The sequence below is a fragment of the Rhipicephalus sanguineus genome, chromosome 1 (genome assembly GCF_013339695.2).
Source record: "Rhipicephalus sanguineus isolate Rsan-2018 chromosome 1, BIME_Rsan_1.4, whole genome shotgun sequence".
Classification (NCBI taxonomy): domain Eukaryota; kingdom Metazoa; phylum Arthropoda; class Arachnida; order Ixodida; family Ixodidae; genus Rhipicephalus; species Rhipicephalus sanguineus.
In genome coordinates, this window is record NC_051176.1 from 92,733,838 (window position 1) to 92,759,913 (window position 26,076).

Sequence of the window (26,076 nt, forward strand, 5' to 3'; positions counted from 1 at the left end):
GTACGGGAGGACGACCGCCGCCGTTGCTCAAGTGGTCGAACATCAAACTCGTTATTCGAAGGTTGCAGGTTTGGTCCCTGCTGGCGGCAAGTTGTCTTTTCGTCCACTTGAATTTCTTCACACTTACATCGTAATTACTACAGATAACGTCCCCTATACTTTTCTTGTCTGTTAGTTCCCATTAACTCTGCAGCTATATAGTTATTTTTATTCTGAAGATGTAAGAAATATGGTCAAAGTAAATCTTCAGCTTCACGCCTGAAGGAGACTCGCCGTCGCATTTTTCGTTCGCGCCTTATTTTATGCCGCTGAGACACAGTACTTTGATGCTCAGAAGCTCTTGAATGCGCAGCAGCCGACTGGGGAGTGGCAGTTCCCACACATTGCTGGCACAGAGAGGGATGCGATGATCGAAAATCTGCGCACCCATTCAATATCTCCGCTACCAAATTTAATCAACTTTTCTTAGTAAATCTGACTGCTGCACGTGGACATCTGTTGGCTCATTTAGGTCTGCATTGGCGTATCCAATGTGTCTGGGGAGGAGGGGGGGGGTAGTTGAGGGTTTCACCCCCCAAATGTTCATATTTTAATATATATTATATATATATATATATATATGCATGCACGAACATACACAAAGGGGTGTCGGAACCCGTCTGAAATATATTTCTGGCTACACCTCTGTTGGTCTGCGTTGTTGACCCCGTTAGTGTCGTGATAGCGGGTGTTCGCTGTAATTTGGTGCGATCCGTTGACGTTTGCCTGTGCGCGCGTAGCACCATGCTCGTTAATTAGTAAGCGAATGTTTACTTCAGTATTTGAGCGCAAACGACTTTTTTTTTTTTGCCGATTGGACAAGTCATAAGAAGTCGATGGCTTTTCAGGAGATTTCTGTAAATACTGAGACGTCCCTAGCATCATGAACATCATGTGCGGCAATCTTAGGGGGAAAAAAAGCGTGCAGTTCAGCCGTCGGTCCCAATTTCCTTTAAACTTTAAAAGCGTGAGGCCGCAGTTTCACAGTATCATTTCTTACCTCTGACACCGGTTGCCCTGCTCTCTCCAGTGGTGCTGGAAAACGAATAAAAAAGAGAAAAAGCCGTCGGTTAGCTTTGTAATAAAAGCAGGAAAGGAGGAAAGTCGAGAGAGTCGACATTACGAAAAGGCTACAGGCCGAAACTCAAAAGTTGCGTTATCGAAAAAGAGTATAGTCCAAGTATAAGGCGTAATTCTTGACAGGTTGCCGACCTATTAAAGGGGCCCTGCAACACTTTTCCAAGTAATAATGGAATGACTTCATTGAAGGAGTTTATTGCCTCACGGGGGGATGATAAGGGGGCAAGAAGGTGCGTCCGTTCGTCAGCGCGCGTCATGACCTTCTTATTCGAACGTGCGGCTTACTTTCGGCGTGATCGCGAGCGAGCTCGCCGGCACGTCACGGCATCCCGCGGCGGCCGCGGTAACTATGCAGCTCACGATGCTCAAATCAGCCAATGGCCGTGGACTGTGTTTATGGCGCGGTCATTTGTGCGTATGACATCATTTGTCTAGAGAAGAGCGAGTTATTTCTAGCTGGCTGAGAATTAATTTTAAATTCCAGGCCGTGTGCTGCGCTATAATGTTTGGCTCACGTGTTCTCAGGAGCCTCGACTACCGATCGGCAGCGTTTTCTGAATATGCAAAAAAGTGTTGCAGGGCCCCTTTAACCTGAACTCTTATGGAAAAGTTGACTAAACGTGCGCTTTTACTCAAAAGTAAATGATGCCACGGTTTCTTGATGTGGCATAGCTGACTGCTTCGCGTTGCTGCGAATCTTCACCATTAACGCAAACCAACTCGCCCACATCGCCATTCTTATTTAGCTGACTGCACAGCGTTGAAAACAAATAATGAGACAGCGATGTGTGTCCTCCTCACTGCCAGTTCGTGCTACGATTCTGCAGATTACGACGCATTCGATAGTCTATTCACCTCTGTTATAGAGGCAGCATGAGCTCCTTTTGCTGCGTTACATGATAACGTACAGAGCCCAACACGCTTGTCTAAATATGCGCTGCAGCGGCGCGTTTCGGACTGAGAGGGTGGTGTCTACCGGTAACGCGCGGTTTGAGAAGATACCCCAAACTTCGAACATGTGCGGCCGCCAATGATGCGTGCTCAAATGTAGCCTATTTCACCAAACCGCGTGTTATCGGTAGGCGTCGTCTAAACAGTCCGGTGCGCACCGCCCCTACGTCTGTCCAGCTATTCGTGTAGTTCACGTAGACTGTCCCAGAAACACCGTGACATATACATTTCCAGCATTTTTTTTTTTTTTCTGAACAGCAAAGCTCATGGGCTAGCTCGCATACGGTCAATACTAAACGCGTTTTATGGCGCTTAAAGTTGTCCGTGCCTTGGAACAAATATTCGGACGAAAAATCTCGGAAGGACCTTGTGCACCAACGAGTAGGGTGCACGTAGAAGAACTCGAATACCGTACTTCGTTATTGTTTTTTTTTATCCATTCGGCGTTGCCTCGGACACCGCCGCACCGCCCCGATCGGCTGGATACGTAAGCCTGCTAGGGAAGTGAGCTGACTGTCCTAGAGCCACATGCTCGTATATACCCCAATATAGATGCACATTAAAGAATGACATGCGTTTAAAAGTTAATCCAGATTATTTCAACTACGGCGTCCCTCATAACCCACTGATGTCCCGGGACGTTAAAGTCCACAATTAAACACGGTGCATGAACGGAGCTCACCGAGCGTTCTTGGCGAGGCTGGCGCCAGTGCAGCGGGGTTGTGGGGGATGATCAGCGACGGCAGCGCACACGCTCTCGTCAAACGAATCGCTGACGAAGCTGTCCAGGACGTAGTCCTCGTCGAAGTCATCGGTGGAGCATCCGGTCGAAGCGTCGGCAGTGGCGGTCCGCCCCACACGTGACCCACTGGTTTGGCTGGTGCGCGACCGGTCACCGTCGGTGTGCGAGGGCCCAGGCCGGGATAAGTTTTCGACGCACGCCCCCGAGCAGCGTTTGAAAGTAAACCTGCAATGAGGGGAAACACCATGACGCGAGATGTAAAGCGCGTGCGAAAAGTTGTCCGCGTTGATCACTGCAGTATATTTAAAAGGTGACACACCAGGAATGAGAATGAAAAGGAGAGGGGGGGGGGATGAAAACGGATAAGCAATTAAGTCATATGTATCGAAGTATAGAAAGCAGATTAAAGAATACAATGCAAAATTGAATGAAAACTACATGTACCCACCGTTCGTTTCGATGCAACGCGATCTTACCTTCATTACGAAGCCACTAAATTGTCTATGCATGATAGTAAATTATGTGAAGTCACGAGGAGCCAGTGCAGAGATCGGCTTATGGTATTACCAAATATATCCGCTGCTATGCCACTCAATACATAGGGGGTGTAATGAATAAGGTCAGCAAACGATGTCTTCAGGGTCCACTTAGGGGGTTCACAAAGACAAAAAGATAATATTTTGAAGGCCCACCGCATGCGGAAGAGCGAAAACGCGTGTTTGAAATAAGCGCTTAAAAGATTGCAACGGGGGAAGCTTCCTGCTTCTGTAGGTGTTTTGTTGCCCCATTGCTTCATACGTATTCCAACGACTGCAGAAACATGTGAAGGATGAGGAGGAGGAGAGGTTAGCGGAGAGGAAAAGGTGCTATTTCTGCAGTCCTAGTTGGAGGCACGGCTCAAGCGTAGAAACATGTCCGCTGATGAACTTGCTTTGCCTGCTTGCGGAGCACAGTTGCTTTTCCTCACAAAATAAAATTAAACGGCGAAGCACCCTTTACGGGAGTTGCACCTGGGAGGGCGCCGCTTCGAAAGCCGCTATGGCCCAAATCCGATGTTCCTGCGTAAACGAGAGAGTATGAAGCGGCCTCCAACCGGCAAGGCGATTTGACAGTTCGTACGCTGCGAAGAAACAAAGAAAATAAATTGGTTTTTCGCTTGGTGGAAATTAAGTACCAGTTTACGCATAGCCCAAACGAAAAACTGCGGAATTCGTCAAGCTTTTCCGATACATGTACAACATCGTAGGGACACAGTAAGAAAGCATAATAATAATATCTGGGGTTTAATGTCCCAAAACCACGATATGATTATGAGAGACGCCGTAGTGGAGGGCTCCGGAAATTTTGACCATCTGGGGTTCTTTAACGTGCACCTAAATTTAAGTACACGGGCCTCAAACATTTTCGCCTCCATCGAAAATGCAGCCGCCGCCCAGTAAGAAAAGCAAATACATAGAGATCGCTACGGTCGATTATATTCCGTGTACGAATCGGGGAACGCAACTATGCAGCAACAGGGAAACTACCTTTCTCTACTTTAAACGCGAACACGTCAAAGTTAAGTATTTTAACGCATGCCTGCTGTAAAGTTGCAACGATGCAACATGGCTTCTCAGAGCACTGAAAACTTAGCACCGATTTTCCGACATTCACAGGGGCCAAGGTGCCTGCCTGCTGTTTTCGAAGTCGTGGTATTTTTGATTGAGACGACGGGCGTTCCGCCTTTTTGATACCCGTCCTCGCACGGAAGCATTGGTGGTCGTAAACGAAAGACTGCGCGCTCTTTGTGGCCTTCTCTACAGTCTTTATACCACTTGCAACTTTAGTGTAGTTGCGCTAAGCGAAAGGCACAGAGAACTAACGACAACGAGAACAGGACAAGCAGTGCGCCACTTACCTTACTTGTCCTGTTCGCTCTCAGTCTGTGCAGTTTACTCAGCGCAACTACATTAGAATGTCCTGCCAGCTAGCCCAAGTTGAAGCTTTGCAACTTTAGGGTCGAGAGAGGGAGACAGCGCAGTGCAAGGCTCACGCGTTCTGGTGTACGGCTCGCGGCTGATAACCTTGTGGTAATATGTTGTGATAACGTGTGCGCCGCCTCCACACAACTCAATGTGTTCGTCGTCCGAGGTGCTTCGGCCAGCACCTCATGCAGCATCCTGGACAGCTGCATCTCGCTACGCTCCTGCAACTCTACTACCGTCGCCTGTAACGCCTCGCGCTTCATCTTGTGTGCGTCCACCAAATCGCTGTCATTCTCTTATATGTTTAAAGGGACACTAAACAGAAACAATGAATCGGTTTAGATCGATAAATTGTGCTCTGACAAATCTAATGTCGTTAATTTCGCCATCATAGGTTTAGTAATAGAGGAGAAAATCAAGTTCAAAGTTTCATTTTTTAATTTCGCGCCGAAATCTCTCCGCGTGACGTCACGGATTTCAAAATGTATTTGTCGTATTTTGGCGCCATTGGCTCAACAAAATCACCTCAAACTTGGCATGTTAAGTCTATGGCCCCCTCAGAGGACAACGTAGTTCATTTTTACTGATTAGGAACTACGTAGTCCCTAGTAGGTGCCGTCAAACGATGTGACGTCACGGCGAATGGTGCGGAAACATCAAGGTGGCGTCGCCACCCACATTTTGTTTTTGCGTGTTTTCTCTCTTACTAAGCGTCTTCTCGCAGCAAGCGGGGTGTTTTTCGGCATCGTGAAAGAGTACTTTACTAATATGAGAAAAATCGCTTTGCTCTTTAGTGTCCCTTTAAGAGCAAGTCTTACTGGTTTGCCGGAACTACAGTAGGGGGTGTGGTCGGGTGTAAGAATATTCGACTTCTCATATGCTGTGACGAGCCGCGTGAGAGCCATCTGGTTAGTAAGAATGACAGTCTGGGCGTGTTGGTTCAGCATTATTTGAAGAGTAAGGCGCGACGACGACGACGCACAAAAGGGAGAGTACACGCACACGGAGCGCCACTTCCAACAATGTTTATTACGAAATGAGCACAGTATATGTATGCACCACGCGCTGTCACAAATCATCAATGCGTAGTCGCATTCAAGTAAAATCTCTTTAGATAGTGAAATTGAAGCCACGCTAACACACTTATCGCCTTCTTCGATGATTTTCTTGGCCTCAACGATTAATCTTACCCATTTATCTTGACTTCTGGCGACAACAGAGCAGGCGCGAAAGCCACGATAAATGGGTAAGATCAATCCCTCTGGTGATTAATCAAACGGGTAAGATTATGACGTAAAGTGGACGAAAAATCACACTTTTCCGTCTGTGAAATCCGAACCCACAACCTTCTAATGACGCGTCCGATGCTCTACCAATTGAGCTACGACGGAAGGCGCTTCCCCGTCGACTTCATTGGATATTTGTGTACGTGTAATACCTGGGAGTGTTAGCCAAGGCGGCGAATATGGGACACCTTTTTGCCAGAGGACGTCACGTGGCACGCCACCTTTGCACGAGGTGGCAGCTGACCAGTAAACCTTCGCATCGGTCGTACTCGAAGACACACAGATTGGGCGAGTTGGTTAGATTACATGGTAAAAATATAAAACAGCGCTCTTCTTTTTTCGTCTTGTTTGAAAAAGGGCTGTTTTATATTTTTACCATGGTACTCGAAGGTTGTGATTTCGGAAACCACCGAAGGAAAAGGTGATTTTGCGTCACTTCATTTCAATTGGCATCATAATTACTACAATACAGTTAAGGACAACAATTAATGTCCCCTGTGCTTTCCTTGGCCCAACTGCCTGTTGGATTAATTTGGTTGTGTCTAACGAAGAAACGACCCCTCGAAAAAAAAATCTTTCGCTCAAGGGAGTCAACGTATTACACGTCGTGCAAGCACGTATGTACGTACATAAAACAAACCCAACACCAGAGAACATGAAGCAATGTCTAACAGAAGTATGTAATCTCCTACAGCTTAGCAATAAATAGTGTAAATTTCAACGTTTATTTATTTCCACAAGGAAAAGACTTAGCCGTTACTATGCCTAACGCTGCAAGGCTTGTATTAAACATGCGTTGATTACCGTGCAGGACTTGAGGACCCATATTCAAGCTGTTACCCGGCGCTCATACAAAAGTGGATCGAAATTGAATATATATATATATATATATATATATTATATATATATATATATATATATATATATATATATACCCAGCTATTTATATATATAAATAGCTGGATGTCCCAACTATTTTTAGCCAAGGGTTAAAAAAATACAATATTAGATGCAGGCGAGTGAAATTAGTTGCAAATTGCTGACACTGACCTTGCGCACTACAGACAATTTTTGTTTTGTAATAAATTAATTTGTTAATTAGGATTATTTAACTAAATTGACAAATATTGACTTTAGGCAAGAAATGCGACTTGCAAAGTTCGAGAGCGTCTTCAGAAACCTCCAATGCGTTATTTGCGATAAGGAAAGTGTCACGTATACCAGTTTTTCAAGCTGCAAAATAAGCCCGCGAAATACAAAAAAAAAACAAGAAACCCACGTGACTAGAGCATTCGCGCGCAGCGAACATGCTGCTCTCAGCCGAGGTTTGAGCTAACGAAATCTGCTGCGGCCGCGACTCGCCGGCTCCGTTGCAGCGGTAGGCCGATAAGTTAACGGTGGTTTCTTGGCCCGCGCTCACTGCAACTTGCACCGTCAGGTGCGCCAACTGGCTGACGCGGGCCAAAAAAAAAAAAAAAAAAAAACACCGCCAACTTATCGCCCTACCGCTGCAACGGAGTCGGCGAGTCGCGGCCGCAGCTAATTTCGTTCGCTGAAACCACGGCTGAGAGCGGCACCTTCGCTGCGCGTGAATGCGCTGGTCACGTGGTTCTTTTTGTAGCGTTAGCTACGCTGGCCTAGCCGAGCCAGTTTCACGTGGCTCCTCAAGAGCCGCGCTGCATGCGCATGCGCGAGGATCAGTGATGTCACACAGCTGGCGCAACCGAGCCGGCACCTCCTGAGCACTCCGCCGCTGCCGCCGGTCTGCGCTTTCCAGAGGAGTGACGTCGTAGCCGAGGTAGACGTACTGGCGCCGGCGCGCGCGCAGCTATTCGCCTTCGCTGTGCAGTCGCCGTCTGACACTGCGCTGAAGCCGCTTGATAGCGCCTCTGACTGGCGTTTGCCAGTGTGGTTTAGCCATGGAAAATGAGAGCGCAAATGCTACTCAACGGCGCAGAAAAACTGAGAAGCTTCGGAACCCGAAGTAGTTGCCTGGCAAAATAAATATACATGTGCCACATAATGTGTATACCATGTGTGTGTCATTAGAGCAGCAGTAAGCATGATAATCAAGCTAATCCTAGACAATCAGGAAAGCTAAGAACAATCAGCTGAACCTTTGCTAACGCTACGTTATCCTGGCAGAGCCGAGCTAAGCCACTGCAACATTTTTTGTATTTCGCGGGCTTTCTTTGCAGCTTGGAAAAAATGGTATACGTGAGACTTTCTTTGTCGCAAATAATGCAGTGAAGACGCTTTCTGAAGACGCTCTCGAACTTTGCAAGTCGTATTTCTTGCCTAAAGTCAATATTTATCAATTTAGTTAAATAATCCTAATTAAATTAACGAATAAACAAAAAACTGTGTGTAGTGCGCAATGTGGCTGTCAGCAATTTGCAACTGATTTCAATCCGCCTGCCTCTAATATTGTATATTTTTAACCCTTGGCTAAAGATAGCTGGGTCATTATATATATACAGGGTGTCCCAGCTATCACGCAGCACGATTTAAAAAAAAGAGGAACGGCGTTACGCGAAGCAAACGTAGAGAATATTGCTCCTAGTACAGTGGAGTAGCCACTGCTATTTTTTTCGTTAATGAGGTTTAATCAATTAGTCATAACTATATTTGTAACTCGACAGGTACTCACCTAATTGTCAAAATGTCAATGAGGTGTATGTAGGCATGTTCAAAGGACATCTAACTGCGCAATATTTAACAGCGTACTAATTACGGGCTCATTTTTTCCGGCTGATAAAGAAAGCCCGCGAAATATGAAAAATAACACGTGACTACGCTCCCACCCGCAAAGGAAACCAGCGCCCTCAAATAAGCTTATGCCCCTGACACACGGGCAAAAGTAAAGTGCTTTGAAGTAAACCACTTTTGTCGCCCAAAGGGACCATTTTCAGAAAGGAGTTGCGCCGATGACACACGGCACCGGACTAGTGCTTCAGGTGGTTCCTCAGAAGAACGCTGAAAATAAATGGCGCTTCTTCTGCGAGCGATGTATTTTTAAAAAACCTACGCATGTAGATCACTTTTAGCGCTACCAGAACTCGAAAACGTTTGTTTTTAATGTTTGACGGCTTATAATATTGCTCACGTTCGTATATTTTTTTCTTTTTTTTTGCATTTTAGCAGCGACCTCGATTGGTTTTGCAACTATGAACAGTCGGTGTTTTGGTACCCACGTTCTTGCCGTCCTTTCTCACGTTTGTGTCGTGTGCCGGCGTGCCGCGTTTTATTCATAGCGTTAGTCACACAACTGTGATAACGTGATGGATTAGCGGAGTAATTAGCGATAGCGATAAAGGAAGAGTTGCGGTAATCCTGACGCTTGTTTCTCTCGGATTTCTTGATGGTTAGATTAACGCAGCGCAGGCGAAAGTCAAACGACTACTCGCCAGAGTCTTTACAAAAGAGCGCAGAGACGCGCCTTCACATTACAAGAGCGAACAAATGCATACAACAGAGGCGACCGAAGCCAGCGCACACCCGACTCGCTTCTCGCTAAGCGTTCTTGTGGGACGTGGACCGCGTATGGCAAGCACGCCGATGAGCGTCTCTTGCAGCGCACTCGCAGGTAGCGTGGAGTCGCGTGTTCCTCGATAAGCGAGTTGACCTTGCAGATCGGGTTTTGCAGGCACAGTGATGACAACACACATTAGACACCAACGTGCCGGCGCCAGTGACGTGATGCGGGCGTGCGAGAGTTTAGTTACTGTAAACACAAGGAATATAAGCGTGACGCGCGCGACGACACACAACGTGTGGGTTTGACAACCGGCGACAGCCCGCACTGTGCCACTGTCAACACCAACGTGGCGGCGCCTGTGACGTGATGCGGGCGTGCGAGAGTATAGCTACTGTAAACATTTACTGTTTAACAAATCGCTTCACTACTGGAAATGAACACAATTTCTCTAGGGGAAGAAATCACGCGGCAACCTAGCGTTGTGACACGCTTTCTTCTATTGATCAGCTCTGCACACTGTGTGCGAGAGTACTCCCTTACTGCCCGAAAAGTAGATGCGGGATCTGCTTTTCGGAAAAGAACCTTTGCCAGAAAGGAGTTACTCCTTTGTCGTGTGTCACTGCGCTTGAACGCCTTTCCGGAAGATGTCCCCTAGTCTAAAGGACTTTAGAGTGCCCGTGTGTCAGGGGTATTACTGCAAACAACCGCTTTGCCTGTTGTCCGTTGCGAGAGACAGCGTTCCGCATTTTGGCAAGGGTACAGGTCGGGCGCCAACGATATGCGTGCAATTGCGCTGGGATTCCGTTCGATAGTACGCCGCAATCCATATCTCACGGCCGACTGTTCTCATTGATAACGCGGCAAATGTTCTGATTACGGCCTGACTCTGTAAAACCAAGCGGTGCGTTTCTTAGGCCGGGGAGTGGCAGATAGGGCGATGCGTTTTTTTTTCTTTCTGCATTTTTTTCTTGATACTGTCTACCTCATAGGGAGCCTGTTTGAGTGCGCTGGTTCCCGACGCGCGCAACAGTCTAGTCACGTGCCACTTTTCATATTTCGCGGGCTTTCTTGATCAAGCGGAAAAAATGAGCGCGCAATTAACGCGTTGTTGAAAGTAGCGCAGTTAGATGCCATTTGAACATGCCTACATACGCCTCATTGACATTTTGACAATTAGGTGTGTACTTGTCGAGTTACAAATATAATTATGACTAATTAATTAAACCTCATTAACGAAAAAAATAGCAGTGGCTACTCCTGTGTACTAGGAACAATATTCAGTAGGTTTGCTTCGCGTAACGCCGTTCCTCTTTTTTTAAATCGTGCTGCGTGATAGCTGGGACACCCTGTGTGTGTCTGTGTATATATATATATATATATATATATATATATTATATATATATATATATATATATATATATAGTATATATATATATATTGGTCGTGCATGCCCTGGTCGTCTCTTAGCTCCAGTCGACGATGAGACTGGACCTCTACCCAGGTTCATTTTGCTTCAGAAAGCTAATGTACGAACGCTACATAGAGAGACATTCACGTGAACAGGACACTACTGTCAGCTTTATGCGCACTTGCCTCGGCGGGGGATAGCGAATGCTGTCGTCGTTCGTGGACTGCGGCCTCCTGCCGTGTAGGGGAAGTTCGCGAGACGACAAGCTACGGTCGGTGTCGCGGTAGACCCATTTGTACGGACGCAGGGTGATGTCCTCCCTCTTGCCGTCCTGCAGAAACGCAAGTGTTGAAACAGCGACTCGCGAACTTCGACTAAGACGAGCAATTTAATGACGCGTGGAAAGCAGAACCAGTCGAACCCGAAAAGCAGTTGCACTCTAGCGTCTTTTTATTGCCACCATAGAAGTGCGCAGAGTTCTCCATTAGGGGGAGGGGGCGAAGTTTCATAGACGTATAGTACAAACTCGTCCAAGATTGAAGAACTGGGACTAAGTGCGTGAGTATTCTATGCGCATTTGTATAATTTTGTTCTTGTACACTACTTTGCGACGGCAAGTATTATGCACGAGAAAAGGAGTATAGCCGGCGCCACACTTAGCACCAACCTCTCCCTATATGCATTTCAACAACAACAACAACAACACAACAACAACAACAACAACAAACAACAACTTGGCGGACGCTTGAGCTTCGCCTTCGAAGAGGAGAACGCGATAGCGCAATCGGGCCCCGTGTGCATCACCTTCTCAACTGCTAGCCTCGCTTCGGTTATCGATGGATGCCTCAATCGTGCCGCAAGGAAAATAACGTTTGTGTGCGCAACACTAGTAATTTCAAACTATCCTAGAATGACTACTGCAAGTACAGTTGCGGAGTGCCCACTACGCCATAATTCTTCCTTTTGCGAATCAGGCGAAGGGCCCACTACGCGTCCGTAAGGCAACACGCGAACCTATGCAGCTGCTCACTTTGCACTTTGACCAAGTTCTTGCTCATGGTGATTATATATGTCTGAGCGCTTTGCAATGGGTGGGCCTTTAAAACGCCCACTCATTGCGCAGTTCACATGTTTCGACGCCAGGCGCGATTCTACGCTTCTGCCACGCAACATTACATGCGTGAAGGAGAGTCCTCGCACTACATGACGTTCGTATGTTTTTTTTTTTCCGAAACAGTTTCAAGCAATAATGCCGCCTTCTGTCTGGAACAGTATGGGTGTTGCGGATGTTAAGGTTATTCTAATATGACGAATTATGATGTGCGCAGTTGGCCATAATTACAGGCAGTATGTCCATGCATTAAAGAAATAAAAAAGCAATGGCGTGGCTCTGTGGTAGAACGTCTGCATGCCACGCTTGGCTTCGATTTTTATTATTTATTTTATTTGCATCTTTCTCAATTTTTCGCTCACGGACAACGCTAATTTTTCGCTCATAACCAACGACGCCGACACCGCCACCGACGCCGGAATTTCTACGAAACGAGCTCTTTAACGCTATCGCGTTAAAATCGCCAGGCCTGCGCAGAACATGCACGCAGCACAGTCACAGCGAAAGCTTGAAGAGCGGCCTTTCTGAAGCCTGTTGTAAACTCTCTTGGGACAACTAATACAAGTACACTTGCAAGGTACCCACTACTCCATAAATCAATTTTATGTGAAGCAGGGAAGCACCCGCTATGCCATATATTATTCGTCATTCTGTGGAGAAGCGTGGTAGCCGCTACACATCTGTAAGGCATGTGCACTTTATTGATGCTGAGGCTGATGGCGATAAGAATTATGGCTTAGCCCTTTGTAATGTCTTGCAAGCACTCAACGACCCACTCGTTGCGCAATTCGCATTGTGTGACGCACGCTATACTACATATGTCAACGCGATTCCAGGAGCGACATGACGCCTTTATAGGGTCTTTTTGCGAAGGAGTTTCAAGCACCGGCGTGGCTCTGTAGAATACTGGACTGCCACGTAGAAGGCCCCGGTTCAAATCACATCCAATCCTGTATTTTCTTATTTTCACGTTTTTTTCTTATTTCGCGCTATAGCGGTAACGGACACCGGCGGCGGCAGAGAACTACAGCAACAAAATCGGCGGTAGTGATCTCGTAACAGCTTTAGCTGTAATTCGTTGTAAAAAATCCATGCGCAAATATAAGGAGCGAGCGAGCTCGCCGACGACTTTTAAATGCGCCCGTCGGGCTCCTAGCGCCACCTCGCTGGTAATGAAGAAACGCTTATTATCGCCTTCTGTCTCTGAGTCCGTCCAGCGCTAAATGGTGTGTATATAAACGCTCGCCGTTAGCTACGTGGAGGATCTGCGTTTCGTGGCGTAGTGGATAGCGCCGCTCGCTGCGGAGCAAGAAGTCCCTGGTTCGATTCCGCGCTTCGGAAGCATTTTTCTGAGTTATTTTTCTTTGGGGCCTTTATATATATATACACACTTATACATATACGGTGCATGACGGCGGCGACGGCGACGGCGACGGCAAAATCCAGCCGAGACTGTCCATATAATTGCTATCGCAATAAAAAAGTCACAGTTTCGCCGCAAGGGCGAAGCAATGAATGCGATAGCAGGAAACTAATGCTATACGAAGTGAGGCTCGCCAATGGATATTCTCAGTTTGAACAGCGCTCCTGTTGCAAAGGCGACCGAAGCAGCGAAGAAAACTAGCGTGCTTCAAGTGTCGAGCTGTGACACTTGATAGTTCGCGCTCATCGTCTGTTTGTTCGTTTAGCGGCGTCCCTTGAGATCGAGTGACTTCCGTACGCTCCGTAACATGAGCGCGGATACCACGGTGAAAGCTTGAAACAACCCTCTTCCCCTCACCACCAGAAAACCACGCGAGCAGACAGCGGAAGGGCAAGGTTCTCCCTGCGCAATAAGAAGAAGCGAGCGAGCTCGCCGACGACTTTTAAATGCGCCCGTCGTTCTCCTAACGCCATCTCGCTGGTAATGAAGAAACGCTTATAAGCGCAGCCGTCTCCGAGTCCTGCAGCGGTAAATGGTGTGTATATAACGCTCGCCGTTACCTACGTGGAGGATCTGCGTTTCGTGGCGTAGTGGCTAGCGCCACTCGCTGCGGAGCAAGAGGTCCCTGGTTCGATTCCGCGCTTCGGGAGCATTTTTCTGAATTATTTTTCTTTGGGGCTTTTATATATATATACATACTTATACATATACGGTGCATGACGGCGACGGCGACGGCAAAATTCAGCCGAGACTGTCCATATAATTGCTATCGCAATAAAAATACGGACGTCAACAACATCGTACAATCACCTCAAGTCACCTGTCATCACTTACCACCAGGGTTGCCGTTCGTGGTTACTTTGCGCCAAATTGGCTACTTTACGACCCCGTCTGGCGACAAAAATTTCAGGTTGGCGCCATGGCTAATTTCTGGCTACTTCTAACTTCTGTTTTGGCGCGTTAAGTAGCCATTTTCCGTATTATTTGCAGATCAAACACGCTATTTTCACAGGTGTTCTGTCATAGCCGATGCGCGCACGCGTCCTTCCCCACACTCTAAGAAAAAAAAAGTAAAAAGAGAGTGCACTAGCAAGCTGGTGCTCATCGAGGCCTACCAACGCAACGCACGGGGCGCCTGCAAGCACGAAGTGGCGAAGTTACGTGCTTGCAGGGAAACGTGTAACTAGCACGCTGCGCATGCTGCCCGCTGATAACTAAACTTCGGCATTACTATATCAGCCTTATGACGGCTCACTTTGATATTGCACTTCTACACGCACCAGCGCTCATACGCCAGCTCAATATTTATTGATCATAGGCGTGCCTTGACCCTTCAAAATTCTGGTGAGTCTGAGTCCGAGTGAGCCCTAAGGGCAAAATATGAGTGAGTCTGAGTGAGTTTCACATTTTTTGCCGACATATGCCGCCATTAATATTGATGCTACGCGCAAGTTTCTAATTCTGATGCGCAGAGCGTGTTCTCTTGTGCACTCGACAAAATCAGAGATCCGCGACAAAATGAAGCCTGGACTGTCCATCTCCAACCAGATTTGACTATCTGGAGCTCGACAGGCAATATGTAAGTTGCACTTGTCAAATTCGATCGGCGGCTTCAAGGAAAAACTGTCTCAACGTTAAATGTTCACCCTGACTTGCTGGCTCGAATGCTCCAAACTTACTTTGTATCTGGCAAGAACTCCATCTCTTATTCCACATAAATTATACGCATGGCGCTCTGAATTTATTATAATTTATTCTTTTATCTGCAACTCATTTGTGGCTTGAAGATCAAGCAAGAGGGAAAAACTGTTCTCATTTTTAAGGCCTCCCTTATTCAAATTGGTACTTATTCAATAAAAATTATACTCATAATATCGCTTCTGTTCAATTTGGCTACAAATTTGGCGATAAAATTAAGTGACATGTCTTCTTTGCCTTCTTCTTGCTTGAGTTTGGCTACTTTTCAAATCCACTCAGCGGCATCCCTGCTTACCACCACCACCTTTACTACACATCCGGGCATAACACGGCGCTGGTACTGTTACGATAACTTCGCAGAGCATAAAGGCGCCATAGTTCAGCGAAATGTGCTTCTTGGTACCTGTACCGCAACGGACAAATGGGACAGTGCCTGCGATTATCTAGCCTGCAGCGTTGACATAATGGTGTCCATATAATGAATTCGCACCTGCACATAGGGGACTGACTCCGTAGAGGGCACCACGTTCCGCAGGGGACTTCTCGTCAGTGTCAGGAGGCAGCAGAAGGACATCGCAACGACGATCACCGGGATCACCACGGACGCCACGGACACTGCGTGTATTACATACGAGCCTTCAAGATGGGATATGGATCGAAGTATACTGCGCGGTAGACAACACGGACAACAAGAAGACGGGGACAAGCGCAGATGCGAACGCACGGGCACGGCAGGTAGCGAGTGCGACGAGGGTGATGAGAATAGACGGATGAAGGGTTCAGGGACGAAACACTGCCCGACGAACTAGAAATGTAGCTAAGCGAAGTGGAAGATTGGGCCAGTTGGTGATTCATGATGTTGTCTGTGTTGTCTACCGCGCAGTAAGCTTCGATCATGAATCACCAACTGGCCCAATCTTCCGACTTTGGTATAAGGATGTCAGCAAGCCCGAGACGAAACGGGAGCATTTGGGATGGCCGTTGTTGGAAGGCGCAGAGGGAAAAGACTGCCACTGGTACAGAAGTCGAAGTTGCACTACTACGTGGGTAAAAGTATGCGCTTCGAACTCCGCGATTGCTATGGACTAGAGGTATTTTCGGTGACGCTTACAGCAAATGTCGAAGCTTAGATTAAATTTGAACAGAACAGGCATAAATGCGGAGTGATACAGGGTGTCTGGATCTCAAGGCTTCTTTCACGCAGGTTACACCTTGAAGCGTTTCGAGTGTCCAGTTTCAGTCGCAAAACGTGAATTACAGGCGAGTTTCTGCCTTTTTATTTCACCGATGGAAGTTATGAAATGCCGCCAACGACGCTGGAGAGACGAAAAGCCCTCAGCCGTTTATTGTTTTTAATATCTACATATAATTACATGCCTAGCGATTGCACCCAGTAAGGTAACAGTATCAACGCCTCTCTGGGCAGCGAAACTTCCCGTGTTTCGCTGTTTGAAGTAGCTTAGCACGTCCTACGAGCTTAACCGAAGTGCGCACTAATTTCTAGAAATTACTTTAAGAGTACTTCTCTGGCGCTTTTTGTTCGTATACGAACAAATAGCGCCAGAGAACTAACAGAATTTCTGCAGAACTAACAGAAAAGAGCAGCCTTTTAATCTGCGCTCTCCTGCTTTCACCGAGGATGCTTCTGTTCGGGGAACGCCATCGCATTCAACGAACGGACTGTGCGCCATTCGACTGCTCGGAAATAGAACGTTTCGCGTCGTTATACTTGATTTAGAAGTCGCCTCAGATGTCACAAATGTCCTCCCGAAGTGCAATGACCGTTTCTTCAACAATTCGAGACGCCAAACGTTGCTTTAAATTAACTGACACTGACATAACAGGCGTTAAGATTACACCGTTCAACACGAGCGAGAACTCTGCCGTTTTAGGATCGCTATGCGCCTTTTATCGCAGATCTGCATCATAAGCCTAATCATTACATTGCGACATGCCCAGCGCACAGACAACCGGACGCAGAATGAGTGTGTGTTTTATGCCTGTGTTCTCTGCATATCATAATGTAATACTAACAAAGACTTTCTCACACCTTGCTAACTATAACCTTGACTAATAAGCGACTTAAGGCGGCTATTATGTGGGCTAGTGTTCGTACTATGTGCTCTTTGTACCGATAGAGTAAAGCATCATCGTGCAGTACGACTTCCTTGAGTACGGCCAACAGTAATGTAGTCATTGCAAGACTAAATTTATCTATATTGCATGGCGTAGGCCTGTGCCAGCCATCCCCGATTATTTTGGCATTGCACCAGCCGACACCTTATGCTATACCTATTATTTCCCAATCTCGCACTTCTGCCGTCCTTGTCTGTTTGCTTTATCGCCCCGATACTGATTGTCTGACAGGCCACTTTACATGCGCTGGTCGCGTTCACGCGGAAGATAATGACGTCATATCCCATCTCCACCAATGGACAAAATGTCTGCTATGCCATGGGACGCGCAGGTTTTTTTTTTTTTTTGAGGTAACCATCGGTCGAGATCTCTGCTGGAGTCCCCATGAGGCCGCTAGGCGAATAGCGCCGCACGCTACACCAGCGCGCTCGGGATCACACTGAAAGTGAGCCGTGCGTTGAAAGAAAACAATCAAGAAAAGAAAGTGCTCAAGGTCATGACACGCGTTGACGTATACGGACGTAGCTTCTTGCCCCCTTGTCATCCCTGCCCCTGTGTAGCTTTCAGCGCGCTCGCCAGGACGAAAGGATATGCCGGGGAAAAAAAAGCTTCGAGCGTGCGAAAAATTCCCGAAACTCCGCTCGTACTTAACTGATTCCAAAAATCTTTGCGGCGGTCCATCCGTGAGGAAATAATCTATAGTATACGATAGTGAGGTAATTTGATGATTACTTGGGAAAGTGTTGCAGGGCCCCTTTACCGCTTATGGGTGACAATTACAAAAAAATACAAGAATTCAGCTGCATATATATATATATATATATATATATATATATATATATATATATGCAGCCAGACTGTTCCACGTTTCATCAGTCGCGAATAAAATGGTTGCTTACTAAAAATTTACACGTAATAGTTAATGACAGTGGAATTAGTTGCTTGAAAACGACAACGCCTTAATTCGTACATATCATGTGTTTCGGTGTATAACTAGAATTCGCAGTATAGTAGACTCAAACAACTGGGCTAACTGACCTGAATTTTAATATGAACCGCGACCAATAGGTTTCTTGATTTCGCTAAAGCGTTCCTGTTGCTCACTTGCACATGAACATAAAATTAAAAGCAACTGGTCTCATTAACGTTATCACGGCTCCATAATTTTTACTGCAGCATTTCGGGTTTTATATTCGCTATAACTTTAAAGAAAAACGTAGATGAACGTGCTTGACTCTTCACTCGTTTTTCGTGCATCTGAATTAATGGTCGACTGACGCAACAACATTTTGTACGCGCGCACATTTCTTCGACAACGGCATCATTTACAGCCCCAGTTAAAGACAGCGCCCATCTTGTGCTTTGGCACGACTTTAAATATATACGGCGAAAATCTGGTTCATGGCTGCGCACAACCATGCACAAACTCGTCACCTTTTAGCCTAACTACTTAACGTCATGGTGTCTTGGACTAGACAAGTTTCCAGCCAATAGTCAGCCTGAATATCCCAAATAAGAATTCGAAGTAATCTATGAAATTCGTAATCCAGTCTGCATAGACTAGATTATTTAGCTCCCGTTCATCCTTAACATTGAGTCAGCCTCTTTAAGGGCCCCTAAACCACCTCCGATAACTTTTTTTAACGTTCGAGTAAACGCGCGCGCCGAGTTTAGAATGCCGTCACGATCAACAATGCCAAACGCGGCAGCGCTACGAACCGCGCGCGCGCCACAAATTCCAAGAAACAATCCCTTCTCTCCGGGCCTTTCAGTATTCCCAGCGTTGTCCGTGACGTCACCATTCACGTCTGGCCATGTCATCCACAAAAGAACCTGCTTGCTAGCAAGTGCGTGCGCTCTTCGCTCTTCCTCCTCGCACGTTGAGGAGGAGCACTCGGCTAGGAGGAGAGACGGGCCGAAGAACGGAGCGCGGCGAAGGAAAGAGCGAAACGAGCGAGAGCCTCTTTTGGATCATCAAACGCGTGGAACTGCGCTATTACGGCACAGTTTCGAAAAATTCTCTCGGCTATGTGTTCGGTGTAGACTCGTCCACAACTGTAACACCACAACTAAATTTCGACCTCTTGGTGGTTTAGGGGCCCTTTAAATGTGATGTCCGCATTTTCGTTTAATCGCTGTTTGAGAAGCCATCCAAATTAAGCTGCTCGATTCAATTACGATAAAGTGCAGCTATGAATTAAGCTGAACACAAATTAAAGATGAAGTTTCGCTTCAACTATTATCCATCCGCCGTAACAAGGTCTCCACTATTCTCGCTTTTCTCGCTTGTACTATTTCTTATAGCTCTCTACGTAGAGGAACTTAATTGATGGCGCAAATGTTAAGACAGGAACGTACAAGACACGTAAGACACGGACAAGCGCACAGAAAAAATGGGGGGGGGGGGGGGGGGGAGTGGTAGAAAAGAAGAAAAAACGGTGAAGCAGTGATCAAGAGAAGCGGATATGGTGTCCGGTTCCTGGGAAAACCTAGCAGACGACAGCTGCCCATGACTGCTCATAGCGCGCATGCGCCTATTTTCGTTCATTTCGCCGCTGCGCTCCGTTGTACGGCGCTTATCAACTGGGCGGTGACGCTGGCGCGTTCTAGCGCTTGTCCGTGTCTTACGTGAATTCTACGTTCCCGTCTTAACATTCGCGCCATCAATTGAAGTTCAGCTATGCACCAACTAGCTCGACAGCAAACGTTATTAAGCTCTACGTAGACGTGTACTACGAATGCATTTTTCGCGTTAGTTTTTAGAGTAGTAGCAGGTGCATCTCATTCTGGCTTCAGATTCAGATAGATTTATTGGTTTAAAAAAAGTATATCCAATATATAAAGCAGTAGTTACTCAGAATGCTTCGGCGACCGCCGGGCTCACCGTAGTCGAGGGCGACAAGCCAGTAGCCATGGAAACGCGTGGGCGGCATCTGATCCGGCTGGCTGTACGGCGGCGACGGCAGCAAAACGAGGACCAGCGCACACACGGCGTTGAACAGCGCCGAATGCCACAACAGAGCCATGCTGAACCGATTCTGGGAGTCCCACCCGGCGATAAAGAAAGAAGGCGACCGGGGTCAGTGCAAAGCTCGTCATGAGACGAGGTCTCAGAGCGACAACAAACCTGCTTGGGTTATATAGTCACTGTATGTACAGCCACCCATTTCTTTAACCTGAACGCGCGAGCGTCGACAGCCAAGTCGATAAGCGCCGTACAACGGAGCGCAGCGGCGAAATGAACGAGAATACGTTCGAGAATACAATACGCGTATGCGCGCTATGAGCAGTCCTGGGCAGCTGTCGTCTGCTAGGTTTTCCCGGGAACCGAGCACTACCCCCGCTTCTCTTGAGCACTGTTTCACAGTTTTTTGTTCTTTTCTATCACATTTTTTTTCTTTTCTGAACGCTGCATCAAGTTTTAAAGAAAAGGTCAAGTGGTCGCGCTTGAGATGGATGGGATGCGATTACAGACGCTGATTATACTACGGGCGTATCAGTGTTCTTACAGCGGTACTGTTAAGTCGACAAGAAACTCATCAGCGGCCAGCGCGCTCTCTGGCTCTCCATTTTGTTCATGTTCTTAGTCTTCATGCTTAGTCAAGCCAATCTATGCTAAGATCAAGCGAATTAAGTCAAGCCATGTCATAATCACGCTAATTAAGGCCACACTAATTAAACCTCACTAAGACATTGCTAATAATGGTCGTATAATTAAACCCTTACTAATTAAGGTATACATCACTAGGGTCTTATTAATTATTATTATTAGTCATACTAATTAAGGCATTACCTATTAGGGCATGCAATTAGGAACTTCTAATTAAGATCCTGCTAATTAAGATCTTGCAAGTTTAGGTCATGTTAATGAAGGCCTTGCTAATATGCCAGGCCTAATTATCAGTTTTACTTGTCACGATCCTAATTAGCACAGTATTATTTATAAAGTTCTTATTATAGTTCTTTACCACAACCTTAATTAGTGTATCCCTAACACAACTTTAATTATCAGTATCTTAAATACATGCCTTAATTAACCCTACATTCGTTAGCATAGTCGTAATTACAATGGTCTTGATTGGATGGTCTTAATTAGCTCGATCCTAGCATGACTGAAGTCCCTGAAACTTCGTAAAGTAGCGACACTTTCCTCCTCCGCTCGCGTTCCTCCTCGTTCTCCTCTCCTTCGCACTCTCTTTTCGAGCATGGCGCCACCCAGCTTGCTCCTGCGTAGCAGACGACGCTTCGCAAAGTGAGCGCGCGCTTTAGGCATTCGCACTAGCCGTCTAGCTCTTGGTACGCTTTTTTGTTTAATTATAATGTTGTTTAGGAGATGTTAGGACACGTTTGTAAAGGACACGTGTGATGTTGAACGTTAATGTCCTGCTCTACATGAAGCCTTCCGAAACCTATACACGTCGTCCTCGCGAGGCGAATTCGCCGCGCATACCAATGACGCACTGAAGCCGCCAGTACGCACTAGAGGTAGCCGTTCTTTATTCCGAACTTGCTCAGAAATAGAGGCTCGAACTCGTCCTCGGAGAAATGGTCCTAGGAAGATTAATTTCAGTTATACTACCCAGTATGCATTGCTATTCATGATAGTATTTATCTTAACAGCATCTAAGAATGAACGAACAGCGAATGCAAGATAGCGCCCCGGCAAGATTTGCCATGTAAAAAAGATATGTGCAGAGAGCAATGACTGTCAGTGCAAGCAGCAGCTCGGAGCTTCATTAAAAGAAGAATGCGCCAGAAGGCGTACATCATTTCCAGTAGATACATTTAGACAGCGTTGGTTGTTTCGTTAAGAGATTACACTCACCAACCATAGTGCACAAGTGCGCCTCGTAGACGTACTTGACATACGAACTGTACTCGCTGCTCAATGAACGAGCAAGCGATCGAATAAACTAGCCTGCCACCGTAAACGTTTCCTTCGCGAGAGCTCCACTCGCGGATAATAATGTCATCTGGGATTTTATGTCCCAATACCACGATATAATTATGAGAGACGCCGTAGTACAGGTCTTTGGAAATTTTGACCATCTGACGTTCTTTAACGTGCGTTGACGTCCCATAGCACACTGGCCTCAAGCTATTCGCCTCCATAGAAATGTGACCGCCGCGGTCGGTCGCGACCTTCGGGTCAGCAGCCGAGCACTATAACCTCTGCTCCACCGCGGCGGAAAGCTACTCGCGGATATAAACCTCCACACGAAATGGCACGTAAACCTTCGCGCTAAATAACACGTATACGTGAGGCTCCTAAAAGATGAACGCACCCTGCGACTCGAATGGGAACGCACGCTTTGCCTGCCTACCTTCTATCACAAGTCCACCGGCAGATCTGTCGACGTAAAAGAGCCAGAGAAAGCTATTTGCTCCGGGAAAAAAAAAACCGAGCACGCAACAAAACAAACAGAGTGTGCCACTCCTAATTTGAGCTTTCGCACTGCAGCTTTGTTTCTTTAGAAGAACTGCGCCGAATCTCTGAAGTTTCGTAATCCCATTTTCGATCGTCAATCGACGTGCCATGCTAGGCGCACAAACTAATACCGCGAACTCAAACCAGTAGGCGCATCACGTCAAGCAGAAAACGTAACCACATATTCTTGAAAAAAAAAAAAACACTTAGTACAGACCCGCAGAAGCAGTAATAAAAACGTGTGAGGAATAGCGACGTACTGCACGAATAACAGACCTGTCTACGGCGTTATAGCACGCAGCTATTTGCGCGAACCTCGACGAGTAGTTATAGTGAGAGGATAGCAACTTACATCGCATAGTCGCGTCGGAAACGTCGGCCAAAAGTTACTTCCTTCGCAACTCGTTGCTCTTCCCGGACGGTATCATAAACAGCTTTTTGCCTTGACTTGATTTGTTTCTGCATCCGAAAGCGCAGCAGAAGCCCATGGCAACCAACCGTGGCGTCGGTCTTGTGTGCAAGGTATCACAGAGCACAACGCACGCGGAATGGAAAGTGCGTATCCATAAAACACGTGCGCTGAGAAACAGCGAGCCCGCGCTGCCCGCGCTTCGCGAGCAAAGATGGCAGTTGCGGGCGACTGTAAACAAGCGAACGCTCCGAGCGGCCCCACGTGACGGCAGTTGGCCAATGCAGACGCGGTGTCAGGCTCGGAGAGGGAAGAGGAGGGAGAAAAGAGAGGAGGCGCGCTTTCATGCACGTATGTCGCTACTTTACGAAGTTTCAGGGACTTCAAGCATGACGACTTAATTAGCTTGATCTTGGCTTAGTTGGCTTGACTAAGCATCAAAACTGACTAACACCATGAAAAGGAGGACGAAGAGAGAAGAGCGCGCGCCGGCCTCTGATGATGAGAGTTTCTTGTCGACTCCGCTCGGCATAACGAAAAGCTTAATAGCTTCACTTTAAAGATACTGATACGTACGTAGTATAATTAGCGGGTGTAATCACATCCCATCCACCTGAAGCACGACCACTTGACCTTTTCCTTATAACGTGATGGCAGCGTTCAGGCAAGAAAAAAGAAAGGATGACGATAGCGGTGCTCAAAGGCATAGTTTCCTACAATTACCTAGTGGGCACTCTGGCGCTGCGATCGTTCAGCCGCCATGGGAATGATGGGTAGTACACGGATTTGCCTAACTTTCGTGCTTGCGGCTTCGAGCACACTTGTGACTGTTTATTGCTATGTTTTGGTTTTCTTTCGGATAAAAGAATAGATCGTTGTGAACTTCGTGACCAGGTTTGAATTGGTGAGCCTAAAAAGGTTAAGGGGAAGTGGAACTGCCGACTTTTGCTGAACTTCGTCTTGCGACAAAGCGGACGCAGGCGACGCGGAGCCAAACGGAGCCGAAAGAACGAAGTTTATACAAATCCATGAACTACCCATCATTCCCATGCTGGCGGAAGCGCCACGCGTTGCAGCTCCCATGGACACTAGCGCCAGAGTTCGCTCCAGTGTATCTATAGGAAACTATGTTCAAAAGAAGCGGGGATCATGCCCGGTTCCAGGAAAAGCCTAGCAGGCAACAGCTGCGCAGGACTGCTCATAGCTCACATGCGTGTATTCTCGTTCATTTCGGCGCTGCGCTCCGTTGTACGGCGCTTACCAACCCGGCGGTCGATGCTCGCGCGTTCAGATGAAAAAACTTGGACCATCTCCCCGAAGGGAACCCTGATGGGATGCGAAGCAGCAGCGGTGCGCACGGCGTTCACCCGGTTGAAACGGGCGTCGACGCGGGTGCTGGAAGAACGGTGTGAAGCGAAACTCGGCGTAGCGTTTACTCGAGTAAACGTTTGTTTGCAACGCAAAGACACGGGAGGCGGGCTGGGTTTCGTGTAAGTTTCATTAAAGCGTTTGGCAAGACTTCGTAGACGTTGCTTCTTCAGAGTCGAGACGCGGGCGTTGGACCGGAGCAGGTGCGCGTTTCGCCTTGACTACCACGGGTGAAGCGAGAGAGAAGTGACACGTTCAGAGGTGTTGCGAGCGGGCGGAGCAGCCGGCAGCTGCGGGCGCTACGGCGAGCATGCTGCGGGTGAGGGAGAGAGTGAAGTCAGCGCGCACCGGCGAGGGAAGCGTGCGAGGGGAGCGTGACGTCAACGCAAAGCTGTGGCGTGACCTACTTGGCAACGTTCCAACACCTACGGCGAGGGGACACGTTGCGGCGCATTCGTACTGGCGCATGTAACCGTACGGCGTTACACACGTGAGTCAAAAAGCTGCCTCGCATCTAAAAAATGGGCGGCTGTACATGCACACGCAGACAGAACTGGGCGAAAAAAAAAAGACGATGACGCGGTATACAAGACAAGGGCTCTCTCTCTCTCTCTCTCTCTAAACACACACACACACACACACACACACACACACACACACACACACACACACACACACACACACACACACACACACACACACACACACACACACACACACACTCTCTGCAGCAGCAGGAGCAGGAACGCCGCAGGAGCACTTGGAAGTGCTGTATAGGACACACACACACACCTGCTCTGAGCATCCCGGGCGCAACAGTAGCGTAATTCACTGCGTATACCATGCCAACATTACGGTCGGTACAATGTAACGATTCCTTTCGCTCTATTCTTTACCCTGTTGATCATCTGCACCTCAGAATCGGCTGATCTCGACGACAACGTACAGGTGTAACGCTGCTTGATCCACTGATGAAGCGAGAAACGGAATAGCATTGGAATAGTAACGTCCTATTATATACCGCGGTCGAGATTGCCGATCGCTACTTCATTATGAGCTACAACATGAAAGTAGAGTCCTCTTACCAGGCTGACATAATTGTGCGGGTCACTGCATTCCGTTCGCTGCGTGAACGTTGTGGTAATCACGCAACCGAGAGGAATATTCTGAAGAAAACAAAAACAAAAAACAAACTTAAGCATGAGATGATTAGGACTTGTAACGACTGAGAAATGTCTTATAAAGGGTACTCTAAGTTACCTTAACCAAACTTGAAAAAGTAATAAAGACGTACTCCGTTAACAAACCTGATCAACGGCAAATATATCTTATAGTTGCCTGGAGAATAAATCTTTGTAGCGCGTTTATTTAAATGACAACTAAGGCAACTCATATAACCAAGTTTGGAGTTTAAGGCTGTTCAACAAGCTCTACATGCAGCAAACTTTAAGACACCCGACGTTGTCGCTTATACAACAGACGAACATCGTTTGAAAGGTGTGCGTGCCCTTCTCACGGTGACCCGTGATATCAAGAACACTCGTTCCTTCAGATT

The 26,076-nt window shown here is 47.2% G+C and overlaps 1 protein-coding gene across 3 annotated transcripts in view; it reads right to left on the reverse strand.

Annotated features, from left to right (window-relative positions):
- Nucleotides 1–2,732: 2,732 nt before the first annotated feature.
- The window catches only part of LOC119394118 (uncharacterized), a 34,319-nt gene continuing 10,975 nt past the window's right edge, over nt 2,733–26,076 (reverse strand). Inside the window, exons 2-6 of one of the 3 annotated variants that reach the window (XM_037661379.2) lie at nt 25,607–25,687; nt 20,201–20,354; nt 15,671–15,795; nt 11,134–11,279; nt 2,733–3,037 (exon numbers count right to left, since the gene is read on the reverse strand). In XM_037661379.2, coding sequence (XP_037517307.2) covers nt 2,749–3,037; nt 11,134–11,279; nt 15,671–15,795; nt 20,201–20,354; nt 25,607–25,687 — 795 coding nt within the window. In that variant the 3' untranslated portion in view covers nt 2,733–2,748. Of the gene's footprint in view, nt 3,038–11,127; nt 11,280–15,670; nt 15,796–20,200; nt 20,355–25,606; nt 25,688–26,076 lie in introns of all 3 variants that reach the window. The other 2 variants (XM_037661369.2, XM_037661388.2) reach the window with 2 other exon arrangements.